General features: G+C 36.3%; 1 protein-coding gene across 1 annotated transcript; it reads left to right on the forward strand.

Annotated features, from left to right (window-relative positions):
- Positions 1-3,038: 3,038 nt before the first annotated feature.
- LOC145678966 (uncharacterized) lies at positions 3,039-24,562 on the forward strand. Its single transcript, XM_081749570.1, has 5 exons — positions 3,039-3,105; positions 12,267-12,414; positions 15,729-15,987; positions 17,854-17,967; positions 24,435-24,562. The coding sequence occupies exons 1-5, from the start codon at positions 3,039-3,041 to the stop codon at positions 24,543-24,545; spliced, it is 699 nt and encodes a 232-aa protein (XP_081605696.1). The 3' UTR covers positions 24,546-24,562.
- The last annotated feature ends 800 nt before the right edge of the window (positions 24,563-25,362 follow it).

Here is a 25,362-nt window from a genome sequence, read left to right on the forward strand (position 1 = left end):
TCTTTTTAAATATGAATCACATAACGCTTAACCAATGTTTGAGGTCTAATATTTAGTGCATTAGTGTTCTTCACGAGACACTAACACTAAAACAGTGTTTGAGATCAATAATTTAGATGCACTGATGTTCTCTACGAGACGAGAGAAATTTGTCGTCTTGAAAACCATACAGGAATAGTTGTGTTTATTATGTCGTCTCGAATTAGAAAACGGAAATCTCATGTCCTGTACAACACTAAGGATTTAAATATAAAATGGGAATTTATATAATGGAAAAACGTTCTGCTGCTTTATTTAACCTTGGGAAAAATGTCAAAGGCAACGACTGGTCTTTTACGCAACTGGAAACAGTAACATCTCAATTAAAATATGTACTTGAAACACACCCCATCGCATGACACACTCCGTGCAGCAGCGGAACTCTTGATGCACATTTTACCACTCTGGATTGATATTTTAGCAGACGAACGAATTGAAAATGAAGACCTAACGTACCCATTTAATATATATGTTCTTGAAGAACAAAACTTTGAATTCGTAGCTGGACGGGTTCAAATTTCAAATAAAATAGATTTAAGTCGCACGCCTATGCTGTGTATGATAAAGTAGGATGCAATGATGAGAATGAATGAATTGGTGAAATAAAGAAGATGGGAAGAATCGAGAGAACTCCGAGAAATCCCATGCATATAGTGTTTCTTCGCCACAAAGTCAATAGGTATAGCTATAGCTATCCTAAACACTGAAATAGACAAGAACTGTGAATTGGAAGTTGTAACATATTCTATTCGACTTAGAATGAACTGTACATTTGAATAAAATAGAGTATAGTAAACAGTCAACTGATAAGTCATTCAGGGAAGGCATGGCGGCTCACTGGTAGAGTGCTTACCTCTAGTGTGTGGGGTCGCTGGTTCGATCCCCGACCAAGCAAGTTTGTGGTGGACAACACCGTATCCGTGGGTTTTCTCAGGATATTCCTTTTTCTTCCCTCATTCTCTTTTCTTAACCAATTCTTCCATCATTATTCATTTGCTTAATCATCGTCTCCGTTAGCCTAACAGACATAATCGTTGGACGTTAAACTAAAAAAAAAAAAATCATTTTATTATCATTTCATTTGAAAAGCTGTTCTTCCAAAAGTTCCGTTTACAAGACAATAAAGAAAATGGTGAAATAAGAGCATTCAAAGAAGTTCAGTAAGGAAATTCTGGTTGGCAAATGCAACTGAAATAACCGTACTAGGGAAACCATTTAAGGATTAAAAAAAAAAAAAAAACACGGACAATAACTTTAGGCTGGTGCGGAAACTTGTCTAATGAGACTTTTTCATATTATTTTTTTTTAATGAAATATATTCCCATCTCAGGATATATTCCAGTAATGTACTAAATATCTGAACAAAAATTAACGAAATAACATCTGAAATTCAGTAGAAAATACTAACTTCACACCTAGTTGCGAAGACAACATACGACAGCAAAGAAGCAAGAAAAAAACACAACATTACTCCTCTCGCGAGCATTATGTAGAAAGTGAAGTCAATACGCAAGTAAGACACAGCCGCGTTTGCTGATGAACATCTATCTCTCTCTTTATTTTTACCATAGTATAAATGCGATGAAAGGTTATGGAATCATTCAGTTTAACGATCCACAATTATCCCCTTCAGGCTAAGGGACACGGCTGATTAAGACAAGTGAATGATGATAGCATAATCTGTGGGATATTAATGTGGGAGGAAATTGGAGCACCCGGAAAAACTAACGGACATGATATTATTCCACCACAAACTTATTTGGCCAGGAAACAAAGCAAGGACCGCTCGGACTAAGGGAAGGTGCTCTATCACTAAGGGCATAAATACATTAAGACCCAATGGGGGTGAACGTACACAAAAAAAATCCGCTATCCGGACAGCAATATAGTGTACAGATATACGGAATCCTTATGTTTACTACGGAAATCAGTACGGAACTAACATTATCTATAGCTTATATACTTTTCCCACCTAGATATTACATCATGCCGTTGCAGGGTGTACGGCATCTAACACACTTCCGTATATTACATACTTACACGTATGTTACATACGTCAGCTGTATTTTACATACGTCCATCTGTATGTGAGATCCTGACCACCTATATACAGTTCTTTCGTTCGTACTGAAAGTACGTGTATTCTCAACACTTATACAAAATGTACGTATAAAATATACTATTTTTTTTTTTTTAGATATACGTTTGTTGTACGTTAAGTCCAAAAACTACAGGATTTACACGTAATCTATGTTTTAACGTACGCCACACACGTTTTTCCCTCGGTGTATGCCTGGCGTTGTAGTTCATACTTAAATGGGGGAATATAGTTGATTATAAATATGTATAATATGACCGATTTAATGAAGTATTGTCTTTCTAAAAAAAAGAAAAAGAAAAGAAAGAAAAAGAAAACTACTTCTTATGTGGAGCACGCAATATAAGTAACTGACAATAGTAAGAAGTACAGTTATTATTGAAGAGATAAGGAAATTACTGTACTCACTAGCTTCTCACTTTCTAGCAAATGACCTCCCATAGATTGCAAGATAACTAAATCAATAATAATAAATTATCTAATGGTATTTCCTTTCTTGTTTGATACATTATTTTAAATTATTAATACATCATAATTAGGAAAATATAACATAAGGGTAAATGAACTTTTTAGTACTAAAATCAAGTAAACTGTTAATGAGAAATATATTCATTGAGGATAATCACAAAAACAAGTATTTGTGTCTTGTAATGGCGTCAAAATCTTAAGAGAGATAAAACCGTAAGATTGAGTTTTTCATTTGATGTCTTAATCAACGGAATAACTTACGCCTTAATTACTTGCGTCAATGGATATGATAATTATCTGTCAAAGATTTGCGCATAGCTTTTAATTATCTTTGTGTATATGCTTAGTATATAAACAGAAAGCATAAAATGATACCGGTATTAAACTAACAGATCTTAAGATATAATTAGTATTTACTTTCAAAACATTCGCAATGTTGAAATTATTCGTGTTTGTTTCAACTGTGATTTTAGTGTACGCACGTTCTAATGTAACTGATGGTAAGTTAATACTTAACTACCTATTTCATGAGACTATTACAAAAGATATACACATACGTATAAATAATTAGTTTTATATCTCTTAATTAATATCTTCACATGAAAATTAATGGGCTTGGATAAGAAGCGCTGCCACGAGGGGTCTACGGGCTCCGAACCCCCCAAAATTTGTAACTCAAAATATATATTTGTACACTATACCAATAAAATTATACTTATTTAACAGTGAAATCATTGATGAAAATGTGATCTTATACTTCGTCTGTACTCGTTCTCTCAGTAAAAGACCTAATTCTATATTTTTTTTTTCTAAAAATATAAGTGGAAGTATTATACAATTATTTATCTTCTTTTCGAGTGCAGAAAAACACTCGTTCAATACTACCGCGGTGGCTCAGTGGTAGAGCGTTCACCTTTAGTTCATGGGGTTCCTGGTTCGATCCCAGCTCGCGCCATGTGAACTTTGTGGTAGACAAACACCGTGTGAGTGGGTTTCCTCGGCGTTCTCCCTTATCCTCCCACTTGGTTCATTCCACCATCTCGTTCATTTCTCATCATCACCGTTTCGTTTAGCCTAGCTGGCGTAACCGCGGCACGTAAAACTCAAAGATTTCATTTCATTTCATTTTCGTTCAATACTGCATACACATAGTCTTGTGATACTAGTAGACCACTCCCAACAAAAATTTCTGATTGTGCACCTGGCTCGGATTACAAAAGTCCATTCCTCACGTAGAAGAAAGAAAAAACGAAGGCATATGGGGAAAAGTGCATATTTTCAGATCTAGAGATGTGCAAAAGCGTGGAAAAATACTTAGCACCACTCTATATTTCGAACACAAAGAACCTTGAAGCTGCAGATCCCTAACACTTCTGTCTTCATGACAACGCATTTCTATTTCACTGTTTGTCGGATCTGAACCAACTTTAATGGCAAAGTAGCTAATCGTATAAGGAACAAAGATCACTATATTTGGTGATCAAGCTGAGCAATATTGATTTCGTTCCACAGCTTTGCATGCCGAGAATTCCTAAGTTCATCGATTGTGTTCCCTTTGTCTTATTTATTTATTTATTTATTAAGGGATAACAACCCTCGAAGAACACACTATTCCAGGAAGTGGAGAAAGAAGGAAATGGCCTATGTCCCCTGTGTTACGTACTATCCCAGCATTTGCCTAGTGTGAATGAGGAAAGCCCAGTAAAAGAAATTCACGAAAGACGACTAACCTGTAAAAGCTGTTACATCCCCTCGACCGAGTGTTCCTACCAAAAATCGAACGCGGGACTGCTCGCATTAAAGGCGAAAACGTTAGTGGTTACGCTACGGGGTCACCCCGCTTGTTGTACGAGTATTTGTGTTTCACTGTTTCAACTAGATATGAATCAAACAACGATTCATACAACCCACTACTTAACCACGCGTATTTTAATATACTAGTACACAAATAGATAAATAAGTAAATAAATAAATAAATAAATAAATAAATAAATAAATAAATGATATATTGCAGTAGAATATGAATTATCAAATGCATCAGATTAGCAACATGGGTTCAGCTCATCCTTGGTGAAGTTTCAGATCATTTTTGATAGCCCTTACGTCATCTTCTGTCCCCGCTGATCTTAAAGCATCAATTTTAACCTTTGATATATCACATAATTTAAAAGTGCCCGACTTTGTCAATTAAAAATCTATACTAAATTCATTGCAAAAAAAAAAAAAAAAAAAGTCATCAATAGGCATCTTAACTGAATGGATTACGAATGTTATTTTCCACCTCTGTTATACACTGCTCCACAAAACTTAGGCAACCCGAGAGAACGTGGTATAAGTGACGTGTGGGGCCCATTCAACACTGGTTACTGGCATGAACATACACAGAGACACAGGCAAGGCGAGTATCCACTCTATCGCATAAGCAGCACCGTTGCAAGCGCTGTGAACAACTTATGCCATGAGGTGTACACCACAGCCCAGTAGTGTCCGAGGCTCCAAGCATTGAGTTAGTGTTTCTTGTGTGGCTGGTCTTGCAATGGCTGGTAGACGACATTTGAGTGACTTTGACCGCGGGCGAATAACTGGGCGGTTGGAATTGGGCCGATCACAAGTGGAAGTGGCGCAGGAATTCAACGTGAACAAAAGTGTTGTGTCGAGGCTGTGGAGTCGCTTCCAAAATGGAAGTGAAGTCAGTAGACGTCATGGAGGAGGTCGTCCGAAAAAGACGTTGGCCGTCGAGGACCGATTTCTCACAATTTCTGCCAAACGTAACCGTCAAGCTTCATGCTCTCAACTGGCCAAAGAAATGTTTCAGGCTACAGGACAACGCGTGAGTCGTAAAACTGTTCGCTGGCGGCTCAATAGAGCAGGACTGTTTGCAAGAAGGCCTGTGCTGTGTGTGCCATTGAAACTGGAGCACAAACGTGCACGTTACACATGGTGTCAGGAACATGTTGCATGGGGGGAACACCAGTGGGCGCGTGTCATGTTCTCCGATGAGTCGAGATTCAGCCTGTCGTCACATTCTGGTCGGACTTTAATGTGGAGAGAGCCAGGAACACGCTATCATCCAAACTTCATTGCTGAACAGTCGTCCTATGGCGGTGGTTCCATTATGGTGTGGGGTGGAATTATGGTAGATGGGAAACGGACTTCCATATTGTGCAACATGGCACTTTGACAGCACAACGGTACCGGGATGAAATTCTCAATACACATGTGCGCAATTTCCGCGGAGCATTTGGGCCAGACTTCCTGTTCATGGATGACAATGCTCGCCCACACCGTGCACATCTTGTGTCCGAGTATTTGAAGAGCGAAGACTTTGCATGGCCTGCATATTCGCCGGGCTTGAATCCCATCGAGCATGTGTGGGATGCTCTTGGGCAACGAATAGCACAGCGCAGTCCACCAGCACGCACTCTCCCTGACCTGCAAACAGCTCTCCTCGAGGAGTGGCGCCATCTGCCGGAAGACTTGATCAACACTCTGATTTGCAGCATGGAGGTCAGATGTCGTGCCTGTATAGCTGTTCGTGGTGGTCACACGGCATAGTGACTGCCTATGCCCTCGCACAATCCAGCTTCACCTGTTGAGGCATCGTTGTGCTGAACTTTTTGGTCTCTTTGTGCATCCTAACTGTGTTGTTCGTCTTCACTTGTGTTGCATTGTGCATCTGGACCGTCTGTTTGTTCATTATACTTGGTGCAGTGATCGTGTCGTTTTATTTTCTGCCACTTTCTTCCAGTTGCTTAAGTTTTGTGGAGCAGTATATATAAAATTTTTCGTATAATCGAGAAATTGATAAATCACACTGAAAAGAAAGCTTTTCCCCTAATTGTCTGATCCACTGTAGTGGGGGGTACTTTCGGATACTGTTTACGTGATCTCCGATAGACGGAAGTCGGTTTGCATCTGTTCTGTTTGGCCTTTTCTTATGCTTGCCTCTGGTATTAGCTCTGGACGTTATAGTTCAATTTACAACTTGAAAAACAGTAGCATTTATTCTTGTTTTTCTTTTGAATTATGTACTTCATGAACACTTAGAAATTCACTTTTGTAAATTTTGATGTTATCCCACTTACTTTTGCTATGTGTTATGCACTAACGTTTCGTGAATATTTTTTTTACGCGATTTCTTCTTAGGATTTACTTTAATGCAACTAAACAAGTTAGCATTTTGTATGTAATAGGGCTCAAGATCTCAAAACCCGTGAAGAAAGTCTATCTCCTTACTAAGTAGTTTGGATTTGCATGGTTTATTTCACGAACATGGGGTTCCAACAACACGGTTAGCAACGTGTCTTCCAACGTTCGCTACGGTATTCACGTGTTTTATTTCTCCATCTCTCTCTCTCTCTCTCTCTTGTTTTCGGCATGAAATGCAGGGCTTTGATTCCTCTACAGTAGTGGATCTAGCCCATGGCCGGAGAGCATAGGCCCCCAATTTTTTGAATGACAAAAATAATTTAAATTATTATTTATATATTTTTGAAAGTTTATAGTAGACTCATGATATACCTATCCTAGTCTGTCTAGGTTCTGGCTGTGCCCCACTTTTTACTTTCTATTTCCGCCTCTGTTTCTCCACCGGTTACGTGGCATCTTTTGAAGAGTTTTTTTTTTTTTTTTCATTCTTTTGGTCGTCGTACAATACATTGCATATCAACGGTAGGTTCATCCTGGCACGAAATAAAGTATTAAATACATTTCAGAAAATAACGTAAAAGCTTATCAGCGAATATAAAATGAAAGTTTATGAAAAAGTCAGAGCACAGAAGGCGCAAACATTGTATGTGTAAAAATTATTTTGTATTAAGAAAGTCTGATCTGAAGCATTGCTTCATTTTATTTTTCTCGTCAATAATAAGGGATATTCAGCCAGATTCAAGCAGTGTTGAATTCAGACTTTTATACAAGAGGGACAAAAAAATAAGAGGCACCTAAAAAAAACTGCCAGATTTGGTCCGGCAAGGCCATTCTAACTAAAATTTTTCCAAAGAATTTCTTTAATCCCACCAGGCGAATGCCGGAATGCATTAAAGTTCAAAGCACAGAAAACTCGCTTTAAAAAAGAAAAAAATGTGGAAAACCCTCACATTACACCTCCATGCCTTCCCCCGTTGCTCCCAACACTGCAAGAGGGGATTCTAGGCCGTTGGATATGTCACTGTGTATTAAACCAATATTTGCTGTGGTTGGCTAACCCACTTAGTTCTAAATTGCAATAGAACAACAGGAATCTGTCGCAACAGAACTCGCGACTTGTTATTGTCTGATCGATTGCAATAACCAACATATTGTCATATTTCTCCAACTAACATTGTATAGCGTTAGTGTGTGACTGTATCTAATCTCCAAATTCTAATTTAACTTCGACTTTATATGAAAATGCGGTTTGTTAATTAAGGAAACTAATTTTCTTTTTAAAAAATCTTTGCTTATAAGACCCTTTTTTTCCGAAATAATTAAACAGAAAAAAAGCAAATCGTTCAATGAATGTGTATAGATATTATAGGGGGACGCATATATATTCTAAGGGGGTTCAGCTCCCTCTTGAACGTGCCTTTCAAGTAGGATTTAGTATAGCTCGCTCACTGCAATGATTTTAATGATTCAATGATGAATCAGAATTGAATAACTTTGCGAAAATCGATAGTCACCTGTTTTTTCTTTTTTTCTTATTTTTTTAGTAATAAGAAATTGCGGAAGTATTTTCTTTAACATGACAATTACTTGTGTCTGAGGGGAAAAAATATTTAAGATTCCTGATTCCAGATTAGTTAAAGTTAGGTTTGTTTGCTTTACTTCTGGTGCAGAAAAGTCGAATATAGGCCCTTGCACTTATTTTAATAAGAATCACATTGGTATGGTAGACAATGGGTACATGTTCCACTTTGTGACAATTCCAGTTCCAACTGAAATGCAGGGGCTTAGGCTATACACAAGCCTTCAAGAGTATTCTATTTCTGTTGTAAATATTAGCACGTAGCAAGCGAACGCCATGTTCAGTAACTCGTCTCCAAGCTTGACACTAGTGATTTTAAGGCTGTGAGAAAGCCTGGAACTCTGGAAGAATAAAAGACAAAAATTGGGTTCATTCTTAGAAGCAAAGAACCATTTTCTTTTGGTAGGCTATATTTTGCTTTGTGTTCACAAACGTTTACTTTATTGAGCATGTTATATCTCTCTGTTTCCAAATAGATATTCCTAAAGCATACTCTTAACCTGTTGAACACAGTTTAGTATGATGTCAAGAGCATTCTTAATTAAAAAAACAGTAGGGTATATCCAATGTCGAAGAAACTCTTTATCCAAACCTATATGTCCTTATACTGGCATGCCTTTGTACAATCTGTTATGTGTAGTATTGTAATTCCGCGGAAAGTAGAATAAAAGTAATTCCTGATAGAAAACAATTTTTCGGCTTTTATTTGTGATGTGAAAATTACTCCAGATGTTTCGAATTTCCTTTATCCGAAAGGGAAGAAAAAGAAAAGAAATGCTTACAATAAAGCAGGAAATTGGAAAGTTTTTTTTAAAAAAAATCTGACTTTTCACCTTTTTTTTTTTCACCGTTCAATTTATTCGAAACTGTAAAATATTACTTGACACACTAGTCTCATTTCTTGATTGAGAAGGATTGCCTGGGGTAAGGGAGATTCCTTCCATTTTTAAATCACACACATAACATTATTTAGTCTAGCGAAGTACAAGAGAAGAATATGTTTGAGCACGTGGTCGAATTCTGTAGTCAAAAGTATCAATATTATAAGAAGTATGTTAAATAAAACTCGAAAAATGTGGATATAATACCATAACATGACATAATTTCTTACAAAATTTATTTACTATTTAGTTACCTGGCTCGATGAAGATGCCTGATGGATGGTTGATGATCTGAGCCTTGACCTGGACTGTCTTCGAACACAGCTATACTTGCCACTGGCGCAAATCCCAGGGGATAAAGGGGGATATGTCCCCTCTAATGTTGGAACTGGGGGACTGACACCCCCGCAATGATCCGATTTGAAATATGCTTATAGAGGAAAAAGATTATTTGCGTCTGATTGATACAAAGGAAACTGACATGAAATTGATGTTCCCCCAGAATAAGCCTCAAATCTGCCCGCCTTCCAATGTTGAATGCAACTCTGTCTCCCTGACTCTCCACAGCATTGTTTTTCAACTTCATAAATATTTTGAACATCGCAAAAAAAATAAAATAAAATAAAAATAAAAATAAAAATAAAAATAAAAATAAAAATAAAAATAAAAAAATAAAAAAATAGTCTTACACGTGCCCTCCAATGTTGAAGATAGATTTGCGCCGCTGATACTTGCACTATATTTGTTCTACAATTTAAACAATTTTCTTCTGGACACAACGTTATCTTTGCTGCAGGATACCATCTTTGCTCTGTGGCGTGTCAGTCTTCACCAAAACCATGCAGTAGAAACCTTTTGTGCAACGCGACTCTCATGATAGTGCCATGCCATCGAGTGGAAATTGTGTATCGATTATTCAATTAAGATCTTGAGAGTTATGTTTTGATTATTTAATAATGTGTCTATAGATTTAACTAATAGAATTCAATCTTATTTGGTAGTATATTGGTTATGATTTACATATTGAATGTTAATTGAGGTTTCAAATGTCTACAAATGAAATTAAAATTGATGATTTATTTGCTCAAAAAGGGACTGCTTAACAAAACAATTCATTACAACTGTTGCAGACATATTCAATATAAACCTTGATTAAGTAGATAAGCAAGTAATTAAGCAAATAAGTAATTTAGTAATTTAGTAATTTAGTGCACTAAAAGAATGTCTGCTGTTACAAAAGACTAATAAAGAAGCAACTTTATAAAATTACTAACATCTGAAGGATCTGGTCTTTGGTAGGCCTATCAGGAGACCTCCATGAGAATATTTGTAAATATTCTCAACAAGACCAATTCAACTTGATAAAAGTTAACTTACACGCTTGTCTTCGTACTAAGCAAATTCTCATTTCTCGTTGATATCGACTTAAGTCAGTAGTCCTTCCCGTCTTCTTTCTCTCTCTGACTGGAAATTTTGAGAAGTATTTATATGTATTTGAGAAATACTTTCTCTGGCTTATAACACATAAACAACTAGGACGTCACACATCCTTGTAGACTATTTTGGAGTTGTTTATGCATTTGAAAGTTTCTATATTTTAACAATAAACCATGTTTATAGGTCTTTGAGTTCCTGTACATACTTATAGAAAAGTTTTTGATACTTGAATAATACAATAAAAAATTTAATATTTCACAGATATAATAGACGTTGCTAACGTTAGGAAACATAATTTAATAATTAATTTTTCAAAGCGTAGACATACGAGTACTATTTTTTTTTTTTAAAAAAAAAAAAAAGATGATTTATACAAAATTGAAGTTTGTCCGCCTGTTGTTCCGAACCCTCTCTCTATATATAAATATATATATACAGGGTGTTGCACCCAGGTTGGTATATCCCGTTTGGGAGTTGATTCCTGATACCAAGATAAGACAAAAAGTATATACCAACCTGGGTGCAAAAATGCTTCCTTTCGGAGTTATAGGCTGCCGAAAACGTGCAAAAATGAAGTTTAAAGGTCCACGGCTCCAAAACTATGGGACCAACCGTAGTCGGGTCAAAAGTTTACTAAGGAACTAATATGTGGTCTACCCAGAAATACTTGCTTCAGAATCCTGCAGTACTTCCGCAACCATTTTTATAGAGGTAGTTAATGAGTATGTCAGATTATATGCCCCTAAATAAACTGCCTGTACAAAAATTGTTGCGTGGTACCTTAGGATTCTGAAACATATATTTTTGATAGAGCACATATTAGTTCCTAAGTAAAGTTTTGACCCGACTACGGTAGGACCCATAATTTTTGAGCTATGGACCTTTAAAGTTCATTTTTTCATGTTTTCGGCAGCCTAGGACCTCATTTAGGAATTCGTATGTGCCCTATCCAAATATTCGTGCTTCAGAATCCTGCGGTACTTCCGCAACAATTTTTATAGATGTAGTTGGTGGAGTACTTCAAGTTATATGCCCTTAGCCAAACTCCCCCTATAAAAAATGCTTCTTGAGTACCTTAGAATTTTGAAACATGGATTTTTGGGTAGCGTATATATTAATTCCTTAGTGAAGTCTTGACCCGACTACAGTAGGTCCCATAGTTTTGGAGCTATTTGATTTTTCCATGTTTTCGGTAGCCTATAACTCCGAAAGGAAGCATTTGTGCACCCAGGTTGGTCTATATATTTTGTCTTCCCTTGCTGTCAGGAATCACCTCCTAAACGTTATCGGTGTGGTTTTGAAGCACCCTACCTATCTATCTATCTATTTACCTATCTATCTATCTATCTATCTATCTATCTATATCTATATCTATATCTATATATATATATATATATATATATATATATATATATATATATATATATATATATATATATATATATATATATAATTATCTATCTATCTATCTTTATATATATAAAGATTTTTCGTTAAATGGTAACAATAATTGGATATAAATGGCAATAAATTATTGTAAATAATCCCTTAGTAAATTAGTGTAGATCTTAAATGCTAATCTAAAGTGTGTGTTTACTATGGAATATTGTTTCAGAGCACGAAGTGGAACAGCGGGTTATTGATGCAAAATTGGTGAGAAGAGCAGAGGCATATATAGATTTCTTTCTCAATAAATTACATGAATATCTTATATATACTGAATATAAAAACATAACTCTTCTTGATCATGAGCACATATATGAGTAAGTATAAAGGAAAATAATAAGTTTTTGGGTATTATAAATATTGTGAGTAAAGGAAATTAAACACTATAGAAGTGTAGTAACTTGATAGCTATAGAGTTGAGTTGAATTGATTTTAGTTTAGCGTCCCTTTCAGCAGCGAGGCCATATGAGACGTGGACCTACTGATTAACGTGGAATCCGAACCACATGAGCTCCCGCCGGGAATCGAACCCGGGTCTCCCACGCCAAAGGCGCGTAGTGATAGCTATAGAAAATGGTGTTGAACAACAAGGTATGTTAATACTACCAGCATCATCTTGATTTCTTCATCCGATTGATTAATATGTGCACATAATCTTCTTTTCTCTTTGGAGTATATCGGGATGTTATGAGATAGTTTTCCTGATTTCTTTTTAAAAGTGTAAAGTAGGTAAAACAAGTGACTGAGAAATCAAAATGTTAAATAAATTAAACAACCTTAATTAGCCACAATTTTTAAAGAACTACCGTGTTCTCATAAGATATATTTCTATTAATGTCTTGCACTTCCTAAGTTAGTTTCATCGTAAATATTTCATTCTAGTACTGCCATTCTATATGGTGACCCAGCACTGGGCTGTATAAATTGCCTAGCACTTGAAGAGGTTTATTTGGCGTGCAATTTTCATGTAATTTATCACCTAGAACCAAATTAGCTTTTTTAAGAACAAGCTAAACCTGAACTCTCTACACAGCGAATCATTCACATATGAACATGAATCTCCTTGTCATTCCTCACAACAGAGGCAAATGTTCCTCTACAGACACAAGTGAAGGGAATCTTGATAAAAATCGGCAAAGGATATCATAAAGGGGAGATTTTTTCAATATCTCGCACAGTTTGCTAGATTTGAGCCGGCCGGAGTTTCTAATTCATATATGATGAGTGTTTTCTTTCTTCTTGCATGCAGTATGTAATAAGCAAATACATTACACACATCATTCATTGTAATATGAGTGATATGTGATGTTCATCGGACAAAACACTCCAAATAATGAAGATTCATTTTAGACTGGAGAAATGGTTATCCTTAGTTTTTCATTATTATTTGGCCATGAAACAAACGCCTGAGAGATATACAACTCCTGTATACACATATGTGGTGATGAAATGTATAATTCGTAGGATATAATGCTTTATTTATTTAAGTCTTTAACACTTCCATTGTACCCCTAAGAAATGTAATAAAGAAATAACGGCTATGTTTTTTTAATATTCAATTAGAACTAAACAATCTACACGAAATTTGTAACATTCAGTGAAAACGGTGTCATTCTTGAGCCTATGGTTCCCGAGAACTCACTGTCGAAAGGACTGGCCACAAACATATAAACGTACACCTATATATAAACTTTTCTAGCATTTTAATATATAGATGAACAGATGAAAGGATTGGTGACTTTCATCTATTGTGTATTATGCTCAATGATACTTATCTTCCAGAGCATACAGCTGAACACACGAGGCAGTAATGTAGTGTTAATTCGATGACTATGAACTACACAAGAGAAAAATGGCTTAACTAATTTTTTTTCGTTTGTAAGTCCTCGTAAATCCCTGCTTGTCTAGATAGGCATATTATTTACCAAAAGAGACACTGACCAAAGCTTAAAATAAAGTGGGTTTTAAGCTTTGGTCAGTGTCTCTTTTGTTAAAACAATCAATCCAAAGCCATGAATAGTCTTGTTATATACCACCAGAAAAATAATCCCAAGAAACTAACGTTGTATGAGCGTCTTGTCCTTATTCTTGAAAACACAGCGTATACTCCCAATTTTGTTCTGATCTCATATTATAGAACATGTTCATCTCTAGTAACAGAAATGCTAAGATTGGACGTTAAACTTTAAACCAGCCCATGAATAAATGATACTTGTATTGTCATGAAGTAAACATATATTTTTATAAGTCATCCTGAAGGAAGAACTGCTTTCCTTACACAAATCTGGACATTGTATTGCAGGAGGATGAAGACTATTTGGATGTAAACCATGAGTTATATATATATATATATATATATATATATATATATATATATATATATATATATATATATATATATATATATATATATATAACTCATTCTGGCTTTGGAACTTTTTGTATATAATAAAACACAGTCTGATCAAAGCATACGGTGTATATTATCTAATAAATGGTCTCATTACAGTTTCGCCAAAATATCTTCCCGAAGGATAATGTGTCTGATGAAGACAAAGATACTTTGCCGAAACTGCACAGTTATTATTTATTATATAATATATATTTTGGTCAGAATTTGTCTTTTGTTGTATGTAAAGTACGCAACACATACTTTCCGCCTGCCAAAGTATATAGAAATAACCAAAAAATTGTTAAATCGCTATCATTGTACAGAAATTCCTTTAGTGCTATCTTGGTATAAAATTCCCCTTGTCAACCTCATCGTCTTTTCTGATTGCTCCAACTTTTCGTATGATGTCCATTCTAGCATCTAGGCTTGGCATGTGTTAGTCAACATGGAGGCAAAACCTATAAGCAGCAGCTAGGAATCCTTGTCGTTATTTTCTAATAAAATACGCAGCAAACAAATCCAAAAGCTATTTTTTTCCTCTTGATTGGACTTGCACTCTGGATATCAGTATACAACCTTGCTGCCAGTCTTAGGAGGAATGATGTTGGTCAGCTGCTCAGGTTATCTAGGACCTTAGAAGGATATCAACACACAAACATTAGGTTATGCAGCTATCTTTAAGTAAAATCGGAAGGAAGTCATTTTGGACTAGCAGTAATTCCAAAATGCCAGCAAACAAAAGAGCCAAGTGCTTGTGGAGAAGACACTGACCAACACAGTTGAGTTTGAATTTAACGTAACTTTCAGTAGCGATGCTATATGAGACGGGACCTACTGATTAACGTGAAATACGAACGACATGAGCTACCGCCCGGAATCGAACCCAGGTGTCCCATGTCAAAGGCGCGTACGTTAACCGCTTAGCCATGAAGGAGTTCTCTGACCAATGCAGAAGGTCTGAATGAAGAATTTGGTTTTACAGTCGAACGTCAATCACAACTTGTTTCAAAGATCCGTCTTCCATGTAGTCTTAACAACCGTGAATCCCCAACTATTTTTCCTACCCTCTTTTCCTTGTTTATACTCGAGTACTATGTTTATTTTCCTCTTTATTACTCCCATTGCTTCCAAATTTTTAGTTTGCCTCTCTTCAAATACTATACGAAAATACTATGTGTATTTATAACATAGGCTAATGAGAAAGTTGGTTATACAAGATGGTTTCTTATTTCGTTATAGCATTCCCAACGGATACACTTGTAACATAACTACAAAGAATGGTTATATCGTGAGGATTGAAGACATTGTAAGGACCTCAACACCCATTGTTGAGAATTATTACGGTTCATCGTTTGATGATGGGGTAACTATAAACACCACTGTCGAATTGTTGGGTCCAGTTCTGAATGAGGGATTCTTAGTTAGCGGATGTCCCCATTTGTATGATTCAGTAAAATTTCAGAAGATATACATGACATCAGTGCTGTTTGAATTTGCGGTATGTATGTATAATCCTCCGGAATAAATTTAGTTTAAAAAGTTAAGGGCAGAATACTAAAGATGATACAAATCTAACCAATTTTCTTTTGTCCGCTTTTCGTAAGTGAAAAGAGATAATGAAATGTGACTTATCACAATAATAAGCTTACGTTATTGTACACTAGAAAATACATATCAAAAGAATTTTCAGTGTTGCTATCCATAAGAATTACAGTGTGACCAGGATAAAAAATCCCCAAAAATCTAGGTTAAGGATGCGACTAGAAAAATAAACTCAACGATAGTTGACGACTTATAATTTTTTCTTGATTTCTTGTTAACTACTTTTAAAATAATGTTTGTATTAATTTTGTAATACATAGAACCGCTCAGCGTAAAATATGTTTATGATACTTAGTTTACACTTCCTTTTTTCTTTTTACATTTTAATTTTGTACATATACAATAACGATCAATCATAGACAAACAGAGTGGATCATAATGATATTTTCTTTTGATGTAAAACCTAATGTTTCAGTTTCGAATGTGAATTATACATACACGTACAGTAGAGACCTGCACGGGCCGAATTTTTCGGCCCGAGCTCATCCAGCCCGAATGTACCTAGACCCGGCCCAACCTGGGCCCGAAAATTTTGGAGATTTTCGGCCCGAGGCCGGTCCGGCCCGATAAGTTTTTTTAAAATTTTTATCCCAAGCCCGGCACGGATCCGATAAGTTTTAAAAGTTTTTGGCCCAACACCGGCCCGATAAATTGTTAAAAAATTTAACTTGAGCCCCAATCTTTCTCAAAATTTAGTATTAAACTTGACCTAACCCTCAGAAACATTTTCTAAACTCTGGTTCACAACCTGACGCTTGCCTCTCGAATGGTACCATTGCTTCCTAGAACTTTGCCTGTCATTGAAAGAACAAAAACTCAATTTCCTGTAACAAAAATCTAACTTAATTGATTTTTAGCATAAAGTGAAGATGGCAATATTGTTTAGCGACACGCAAAACTTTCCCACTCCTTTTTGTCATATTTTGGGTTCAGTGAAGGTCAAGGTCAGAGCTCAATTTACCGCGCGATACCTGCAATACTCTATAGTGAAAGTGGAGCCGCTAAGCAACACACTATAAATAGCTATTGCATTCTTTGTAACATTTTTCACGGGCACACTTCTTCAACGTTTGGCTTTATTCCACTTATCGTTTAACGAAAGTCAATAATTATTAAAGAATTGCAATTAATCTTTCCCAGCCCGGCCCGACCTGAAGAGAAATCAGTGTCGGCCCGCCCAAGCCCGACTCGGCCCAAAAGAATAACAGAATCTGCCCGCCCAAGCCCGGCCCGTGCAGGTCTCTAACGTACAGTATAAGAAATACATACATTCACATAATTTGAAAAACTCACAAATATTAGTTGGTGGGCCAATTTTTAAAATGACTGAATATCTTATTAAGGCAATTTCTCAACTATTTGAAATAATCCACGTCAATTACACAAGACCTAAAATTCGCATATGTTTTTAATATATGTAGATTGACTATAAAATCCTTGCTAAGGGCCAAAATGAAAATGTTGAGTAAAAAGCCCAGATGTTACTTCAGAACTGGTGGGACATATAGCCACTCACATTCTTCTTGTGATTATTTAAACTACTTCCACAATGAATATTAGATAGCCCGTTGCTCACTGAGCAGCGTTAAACAAATAGGCCACATCTTCACTTTAAACCGAACCTTTCCATTTTTGGCCCTTACCACGAATTTTCAGTCTACGTATCTTAATGTATATCAGTAATGTGTTCTATAAACCTAAACCAAGCCATTAATGTTCTTTATAATTCCTAATGTGTATTTTATAATTTTCCTTTCTTTAGCTGATACATTTTAATGGATATACTCACTTGAACACTTTCCTTTTAATGGAAGGCGGACCAGCTACATTCCGCAACAGAATAGAGTCACCAATACTTGCATTCTTTCTTGAAGAGGTAATATATAGTTTAAATTTTAAATCTTATATCTATCTTATATAATCTTATATTGTAATATGATTTATATTATATACTGGGTGTCCCAAAATTCTTTCCCTGATTACAAACATTCATAATTCATAAAATATGACACATGATAAATACATTTTTATCTTGAATTGCATGTAACATATTTAAGTTTCTGTGTACGTACATATTTACTGTTATTTTTTTTACTGGGCTCAGTGACATCACAACAGCGGAATCGGACACTATGTGAAGAAATATATACTCGAACTAGGGGAAAGCCCAATGTGTTCTCTAGTATCATGAGACACAGTCACCAAAAACAGTCCAGAGACAATTCCAGACGGCATACCATAGACAGCCACCACATGTCACAAGCATCAAGATGATATATGCGAACTTTAAGGAAACAGGCAGTGTCAGTGAACTCCCTAGAACAGGAAGACCTGGACCTAGTGCACAGACACTTCAGACAATGAGGGACGCCTTCATGAGAAGTCCCAAGAATCAGTCCGTAGAGCCTCACGAGAGTTGCAGGTTCCTAAGACATCAGTGCCCCAGGTCCTACATAAACATCTTCTTTTCATTGTGTACACATTAGGTCGTGAGGTCCCTACAACCAACGGATTACAACGTTCATTATGACTTTGCTGTTGCATGCTGACTGAGAGTGAGGAAGATGTTGGCTATCTGAAACTTGTTCTTTTTCCATATGAAACAACATTTCACTCGAATGGTGTTGTCAAAAGACACAATGCTAGAATCGGGGGCAAGGGGGGAGGCGAGAATCACGACACTGTGTTCGAGACCGTCAGACATAGCCCTAACCTGGACGTGTGGCGAGGTCTTATGCACAATAAGATCATATGACTTTTTTCAGTGAAAAGACAACCACAGTCAACACCCATCTTGGTGTGTTGCCGTTATTTGTTGTGCCACAGATGCAGGACGTTTCGGACTTAATTTTCGAAGAAGATGGTGCGCCACCTCGTTGGGGATTAGATGTCCGTGCCTATTTGGATACAAAATTTCTGGGAAGGTTAATCGGGCGTTTTGGAACATCCTATATATATATATAAATACATATATAACATTGCATTTTCTGAGCTATTGGTTTGGTAAAATTATCCCTAAGTACTCGCTATATCCATACTACGATTGGGATAGATGAAGAACAATACCTCTTCCAATTCACTTGTACGAATAAAGTTGTTATTTTACTGAATACTTTGCTGGTTTTCTCCTTTACCTATTGCTAAAGCAGACATGTCGTTTCTTCTTTGTAGATTCGGTTCTTCACTGTAAGAACAGATATACACACCAAATCATCATTGTTCAGGACTTGACTTTAAGAACCATGTGAAGTATCGAAACACAGATTCTGAAATCCAAGTGTATATTCCCAATTCTTTAGTTCAATGTGATTAGCATAGCAGAAGTGTGTGTACGACCTTGATCAGAAAAATGTTGTAACCTACCTCACTTTGAAAGCCATTGCATTCTAACCAATTGTTCGAGTCAAATGTAACGTTGATGTGGTCATTTGAGATCTTCCAACGTATTAGAATTTTCTACGTTCATTTGCCAGAATACAGCATTCAAATTAGATGGCCAGGATACTTTTGCAACAAAACAGTACCTTCATTATTATGTTCTATGTTTATGTTTTATACTGTAAAATTATTACTTGCATACAAGGGTGAAATTGGTTGTTTCTTACATTGTTTGTATGTAAGTAAAACCACTTTCCCAAAAAAAAACTTGTATGGGATTGAATCTTACATTAAACATTGAATTATCAAAAGATCACATAGAGAATACATACCATTAAGAATTGTGAATATTTAAGCTAATTAGTTTTTTTAATGATTTAGAAAGGTTCAAGAAATATATGTTCAAATATGTTTTCAAGTAAATCACTGGAAGACTATAATAATATAGATATACGTAAGCTTAACTAAGTAAATACAGATATATGGGAAATAAAATTATACTTGAAACTTTTAAAATTATATCATAAGATGATGTTAATAAAATTACTTAATACAAGGGATCAAAAAAATATACCTATTTAGATTTTTGTTTTACAAAAGAAAGATAACTGATTTTATTTTTTCCTGTCAGACCTGCCGTAAGTGCCTTCTAGAAAAATTCAGCAGTCATACATATCTGCCTTATCCTGAATCCAACTGCTGGCAAGATGCCATTTCTACAATTTGGATGCTTATCTGAAGCTTACCTTAAGTAATAACACTGGCATAATTAAAAAATAATTTATTATAGGATGAAACTTTCTTATAACAAAGAACTAGTGTGATCTCACTAACAACATACAGAACTGGGTATGTTATTTTTCATCTATAATTGCAAATACAAAACTTCCTGAATATTACAACATACATATGGCTGACGTTTTCTAAAGGGGTCGAAAACACGATATGGCATCTGACCTAAATCATGAAACAGAATAATATGAGAATCTGAGGAAATTAGTTGTGGTGCAGTTGAGATTCATTTATCTAATTATAAATGCATAATCTGATTTGCTGCATGTTTATGGATATCAAAATAGATTGTTCAACTAGAAAATTCTACACCTATCAGTTCCGATTTACAGTAACTAAGCTCTCTAAAGTTTTATAAAATCGTTAAGACTATTAACTCCATCAAATGTGTCGTGAAATAGTTGTGTCGTTTTGAAGAAATCTTGTCATTATCGTGTTGGATTTCTATTAAAACAAGATCTGTCTCATTTCGTATGTCGCGACGAAAATTCTGGCTCGCTCTGTCTTATGGGATATCTTAGAAGCCCCATCAAAGCTTTCGTGTATGTTATATGTTTACTAGTTATTTTAAAAATTGCCAGACAAAAAAGGGTAAAAGCAAACAATTCAGAACATTGAAGGGAAAAAACCATAATGCTTCCACCATAACATGCTATACATCAATAGAAAGAGAATGAAGTGTAGTTATATGGTTTGCAGAATTTGTTATGAAATTGTTGTCTATTGTAAAGTAATCAGCTTCTTTGTAACAGAAAGTGTATTAATGTGATGTTGTGAAATGAAAGGGAAGTGCATAGTTTAGTTATTGTTCCACTGAGCATCTGTGCAATACTTTCACCATTCTTCATAGAAATGTCGTGTATGGAACGTTATCTTCCAGGCCAAAACAGAAATTTTCAGCTCTATGTGGGTACGCATCGCTAGTAGCAGTGAAATCGAGAAGACCCGTGGTGTTATGTTACGTACGTCACGGAAAAGGGGGTTAAGTTTATCCTGTACAATGAAAAGCGCGTGGACAATTTTCATTCGTTAAATTATTCAAATAGATCATACCTTCTAACAGTAGGAATTTACCGCAAACGTTTGTGACATCTAGTTAGCCAATAAAGTGCGTGACCAACGAACTGAATGCGTGACGTACGTAACATAATGGTATTTGTTACGTACGTCACGGCAAATAATGTCTAGTCTTGCCTGATACTAGCCTTCTTTTGCAGTGGAAACAATATATATTGATTGTTCCTGAATCGAGTAGTATTGTTAGTACAAATGGCAGCACTGCATCGACTGCTGCGTGTTCATTAGAGACAGGATTGTCTTAGCGTTGATTTCAGTTATGGTGTGTGTTAAAGTGCACCATTGTCATTTCTTTTCTGCAACTTCCATATATAAATATGGCACCAGTTAGCCCCAGAAGTCCACAACGGAAAACGCTAGAGAAGTTAAGTGAAGAAGAAAAAGCAGCAAATCGTGAGAAAGAAAAGCATAGAATGCAGCAGTACCGAAAGACAATGTCAGCATCGAAGGCAAAAAGTGCGTCGGCAAACAAAAATACGCATGCAGAAGTCCGCAGCGAAAGGAACCGAGAAGACTCTGTCCTATCTGGATCGAGTATGGGCTATCAGAATGCTGCATCGTTAGCAAAAGCAGTGCAAAGAGTGAGAAAACCCCTCCCCAGTAGTCCTAGAAGAATACTCAGAGTGGTTAAAAATAGTGGAGCAGTTTGGCATGCACAAAAGAAAACATAACAATGTAAAAGTATCGTACTAAGAAGCAACGCAAAAGCAACCGTAATTAATTTCTACAAGAGTGACAATATATTCCGAATGCTCCCTGGGAAAAGGATGCCGTTTTCATGTACAGCAATGATGGGAAAAAGGAAAGATGCAAAAGAGACTCATGATGTTTTACATCAGCGAGACACATCAGCTCTTCATTACCGAATTTGCAAAAATATAGCTATGAGTTAAACTAGTTTCCTAAACCTTCACCCCAAAGAATGTATTACCGTATCTAAGTAGAATCACTTGTCTTGCTTGTCCATACTGTGAGAACATTCAAAAAATGATTGGCGCCAAAGTGAAATGGAACCGCTACCAATGACAAAGAACGTGCTTGTTGAGGGAAGTGTATGCGATACAGAGAGTGAGATATGTATGAAGAATAAGTGCATGACATGTACGAATGTAAAACATACATCCAAGGTCTGTTGTTGTGTGAACTGGAAGATCGTGAGGGATTGGTTGAAGTTTATCAGTGGAAGAGAGGCACCCTAGAAATTGTTCATTTTGACTTTCAATATGTGACAGAAATGGAGAAACAGTTAGTAGTGTATCGGTGTCACATATACAACATAAGAAGACAAAACCAGGAGCTGAGCATCTACAAAGAAGAAATGAAAATAGGGCTCCATATAGATGAAGTGGTTTTGAAGACAGACTTTGCAGAAAATTACGCAATTAAGCATCAAAACGAAGTTATGGCCGCCCACTGGTCAAGAGCAGCTGATCCTACTGTCACTATTTACATCACAGTAGCATACTTCAACAATGGAGAGCGAAGTTACGGAGTAATATCTGACACGAAAACCCATGGTACTTTCCAAGTAGCCGTCTTCAATGATTTAAAATTTTGCTGGAAGTGCCCATTAAAAAATACACCTGTGGACAGACAGAGCGAACCAACATTTTAAGAACCGGAAATCCGTACTAAAGCTACTAAATGAAATTGTACCAACAGAGTGGAACTTCTACGAAAGGTTTAATGGAAGATGGGCACATGATGGAGTTGGAGCAAAGATGAAAAGAGAAGTTTGGTTCCATGTTCTTCAAGGTAAAATAATAATGAAAAACGCTAGTGATTTCCATTCCGTCGCTCTCAAAAATACCCAGCAAATTGAATACCTTTTTATATTGCATCAAGACATAGCCAACTACATCTTTCCCTTCGTTTATACACTTTATGGACGTGAACTTACAGCAACTAAAAACAATCAAGTCCGCAAGATACATTGTTCCTGCTAAAATGTTTGTTGCTGTGATATATGAAACACAAGTGCCGATCTTGAAACACTAGTACCAATTGCACATTGCAATTTACAGCACCAGTGGAAGTGATAAATATTCAAATCGGGATGAACCTGAGAAGAATATTTCGCAAAGTGTCAGGGACAAATTGCTTCCCTCCCAAAATGTTGACATCAAAATCGGAAGTTATGTTGCAGTGGTGTATGTAGTCGGAGCGAGACATAAAACATGTGGGACACATAACTGCTGTCGAAAGTGATGGAATGCACCGAGTGAAATACATGCGTGAAAGTGATCAGGGAAAAGACATATTCTTTTGTCATGCACGTGTAGATGACTTTGATTCTGTGGAACGAAATTGCATCCAGAAAGTTCTTCCAAAACCCCGTGAGAAACGAGATCGCTACACTTTTGCCCACGAGTACGTGAAGGACTTGAACATTACTAATTAAAATGCACACTTTACATTTGTATGCACATTTTTATATTTTTCATACTATGTTGAATTTCGCTATGTCTGCTACTTCCAAACGACTGTGCGTTATCACCAACAAATATCAGTAACTTATATTTGTTCTGTGGCTTTCTAATTGATCTCTCTTCGAGCCTTTCAATTTTGAGTCTCTACTCCACAATTTTTTCTTCTATTCAAAGTGCACGCTGTTACGTACGTCACGAAATATGTGCGTACGTCACGCTAGTTATGATTTTTTTTTTGCTAAGATACCGATGCATCGAAAACTCCGGTTACAATGCAGAAATAGCATAGCAGTAGTCACCTATACACACTATTTTCTTCGAGCATACACATGCAACAGCAGAGCTGAATTTATCGTTTTCTTCTCGATGTCTAACTTCCGTGTCCATTTCATTGTGCGTACGTCACGACGTTTTGCACATTTATGCAATTTGTTTTTGGTAATTGATTGATGTGTATTTTATACCACCTTAAAGCTGCATTTCCTATCTGTCCAATAAAAAAAGATGTAAAGCGATATCTTCATTATGAAGGTCCCTTCACTCAAAGAAAGTCAGAAAAGGAAGTCAACATGTTACGTACGTCACGTTGCTTTCACCCAAAAGTAAAGGCATTAAGATGAATTAATTTTGATTATCGAATTAATAATTATCAATCTTTTACTTGCAGCTCAGACCAACCATCTCAAGTTACTCAATAAGTGTGCTACAAAACTCGTTCAAAGACGTAATACGGAAATTGTTGGAAATGTATCCTTATGACGGAATATCTTTGAAATGATTTTGGCATTAATGGATGGTGTCTTTTCCTGAATGTAATTTTTAATTATTGAATAAAGATATTCACTTTTTCCTAACACTAGAGTTTCATTTGATATAGTTGCATCCTGTTTACTTGAAAAGCAAACTTGATGTTGTTAAAAGAACTCAATTTTCACACAGGTTAAGGATTAGTGTGTTACGCATAACACAGGCCAGGTGCTACTGGTTAAACACTGAAATAACACTGCGACGGTTTTACCAGAACTAGTTGATTGAACAAAGGGTCAGGCCCGTATCCACGGGGGGGGCTAGGGGGGCCGCCCCCCCTAAACTTTGGCTGGCCTCCTAAAAGTTTTACAGTAGACTTACAAATGAACTATAATATGGTGATGAAGTATGATTGGGTCCGGCCCCCCCCTAACTTCTACCGGCCCCCACTAAATTTTTGGGCTGGCTACGGGCCTGCAAAGGGTCGTGAAAATAAGCACAGCGTCAGGGTGATATTTCTACATAATTCTTATGGTTTTAGTAACATCCCTGGTAACATAATAAACGGAAGCCGTTTAGATGCTAATACCACAACTGTATCGTTCTCCAATGAACAATGACTTAAAAATGTATCAGAGCTATGCAAAATCTTGTGTATCAGATAGACACGGCTATACTATAATTTTAAACGTACACGTGCACTTCCAAAAGATATAAACTAACATTGAGAATGTGTATTTGTTTTGTTATATCCAAAGGTTTATGTGATATACTTGGGATTTATGACGATTAAGACCACACACTTCCACTTAGCAATATATTTGATGGAAACATTTACATGAGCAGAA

The sequence above is a fragment of the Thermobia domestica genome, chromosome 2 (genome assembly GCF_964235325.1).
Source record: "Thermobia domestica chromosome 2, izTheDome1.hap1.1, whole genome shotgun sequence".
In the NCBI taxonomy this organism is placed as follows: Eukaryota; Metazoa; Arthropoda; class Insecta; order Zygentoma; family Lepismatidae; genus Thermobia; species Thermobia domestica.

Coding starts and splice junctions, on each gene's coding strand:
- LOC145678966 (XM_081749570.1), top strand. CDS start 3,039: ATGTTGAAATTATTCGTGTTTGTTTCAACTGTGATTTTAGTGTACGCA. Junction 12,415..15,728: donor GATCATGAGCACATATATGA/GTAAGTATAAAG, acceptor ATTTCGTTATAG/CATTCCCAACGGATACACTT. Junction 17,968..24,434: donor TTGCATTCTTTCTTGAAGAG/GTAATATATAGT, acceptor TTTTACTTGCAG/CTCAGACCAACCATCTCAAG.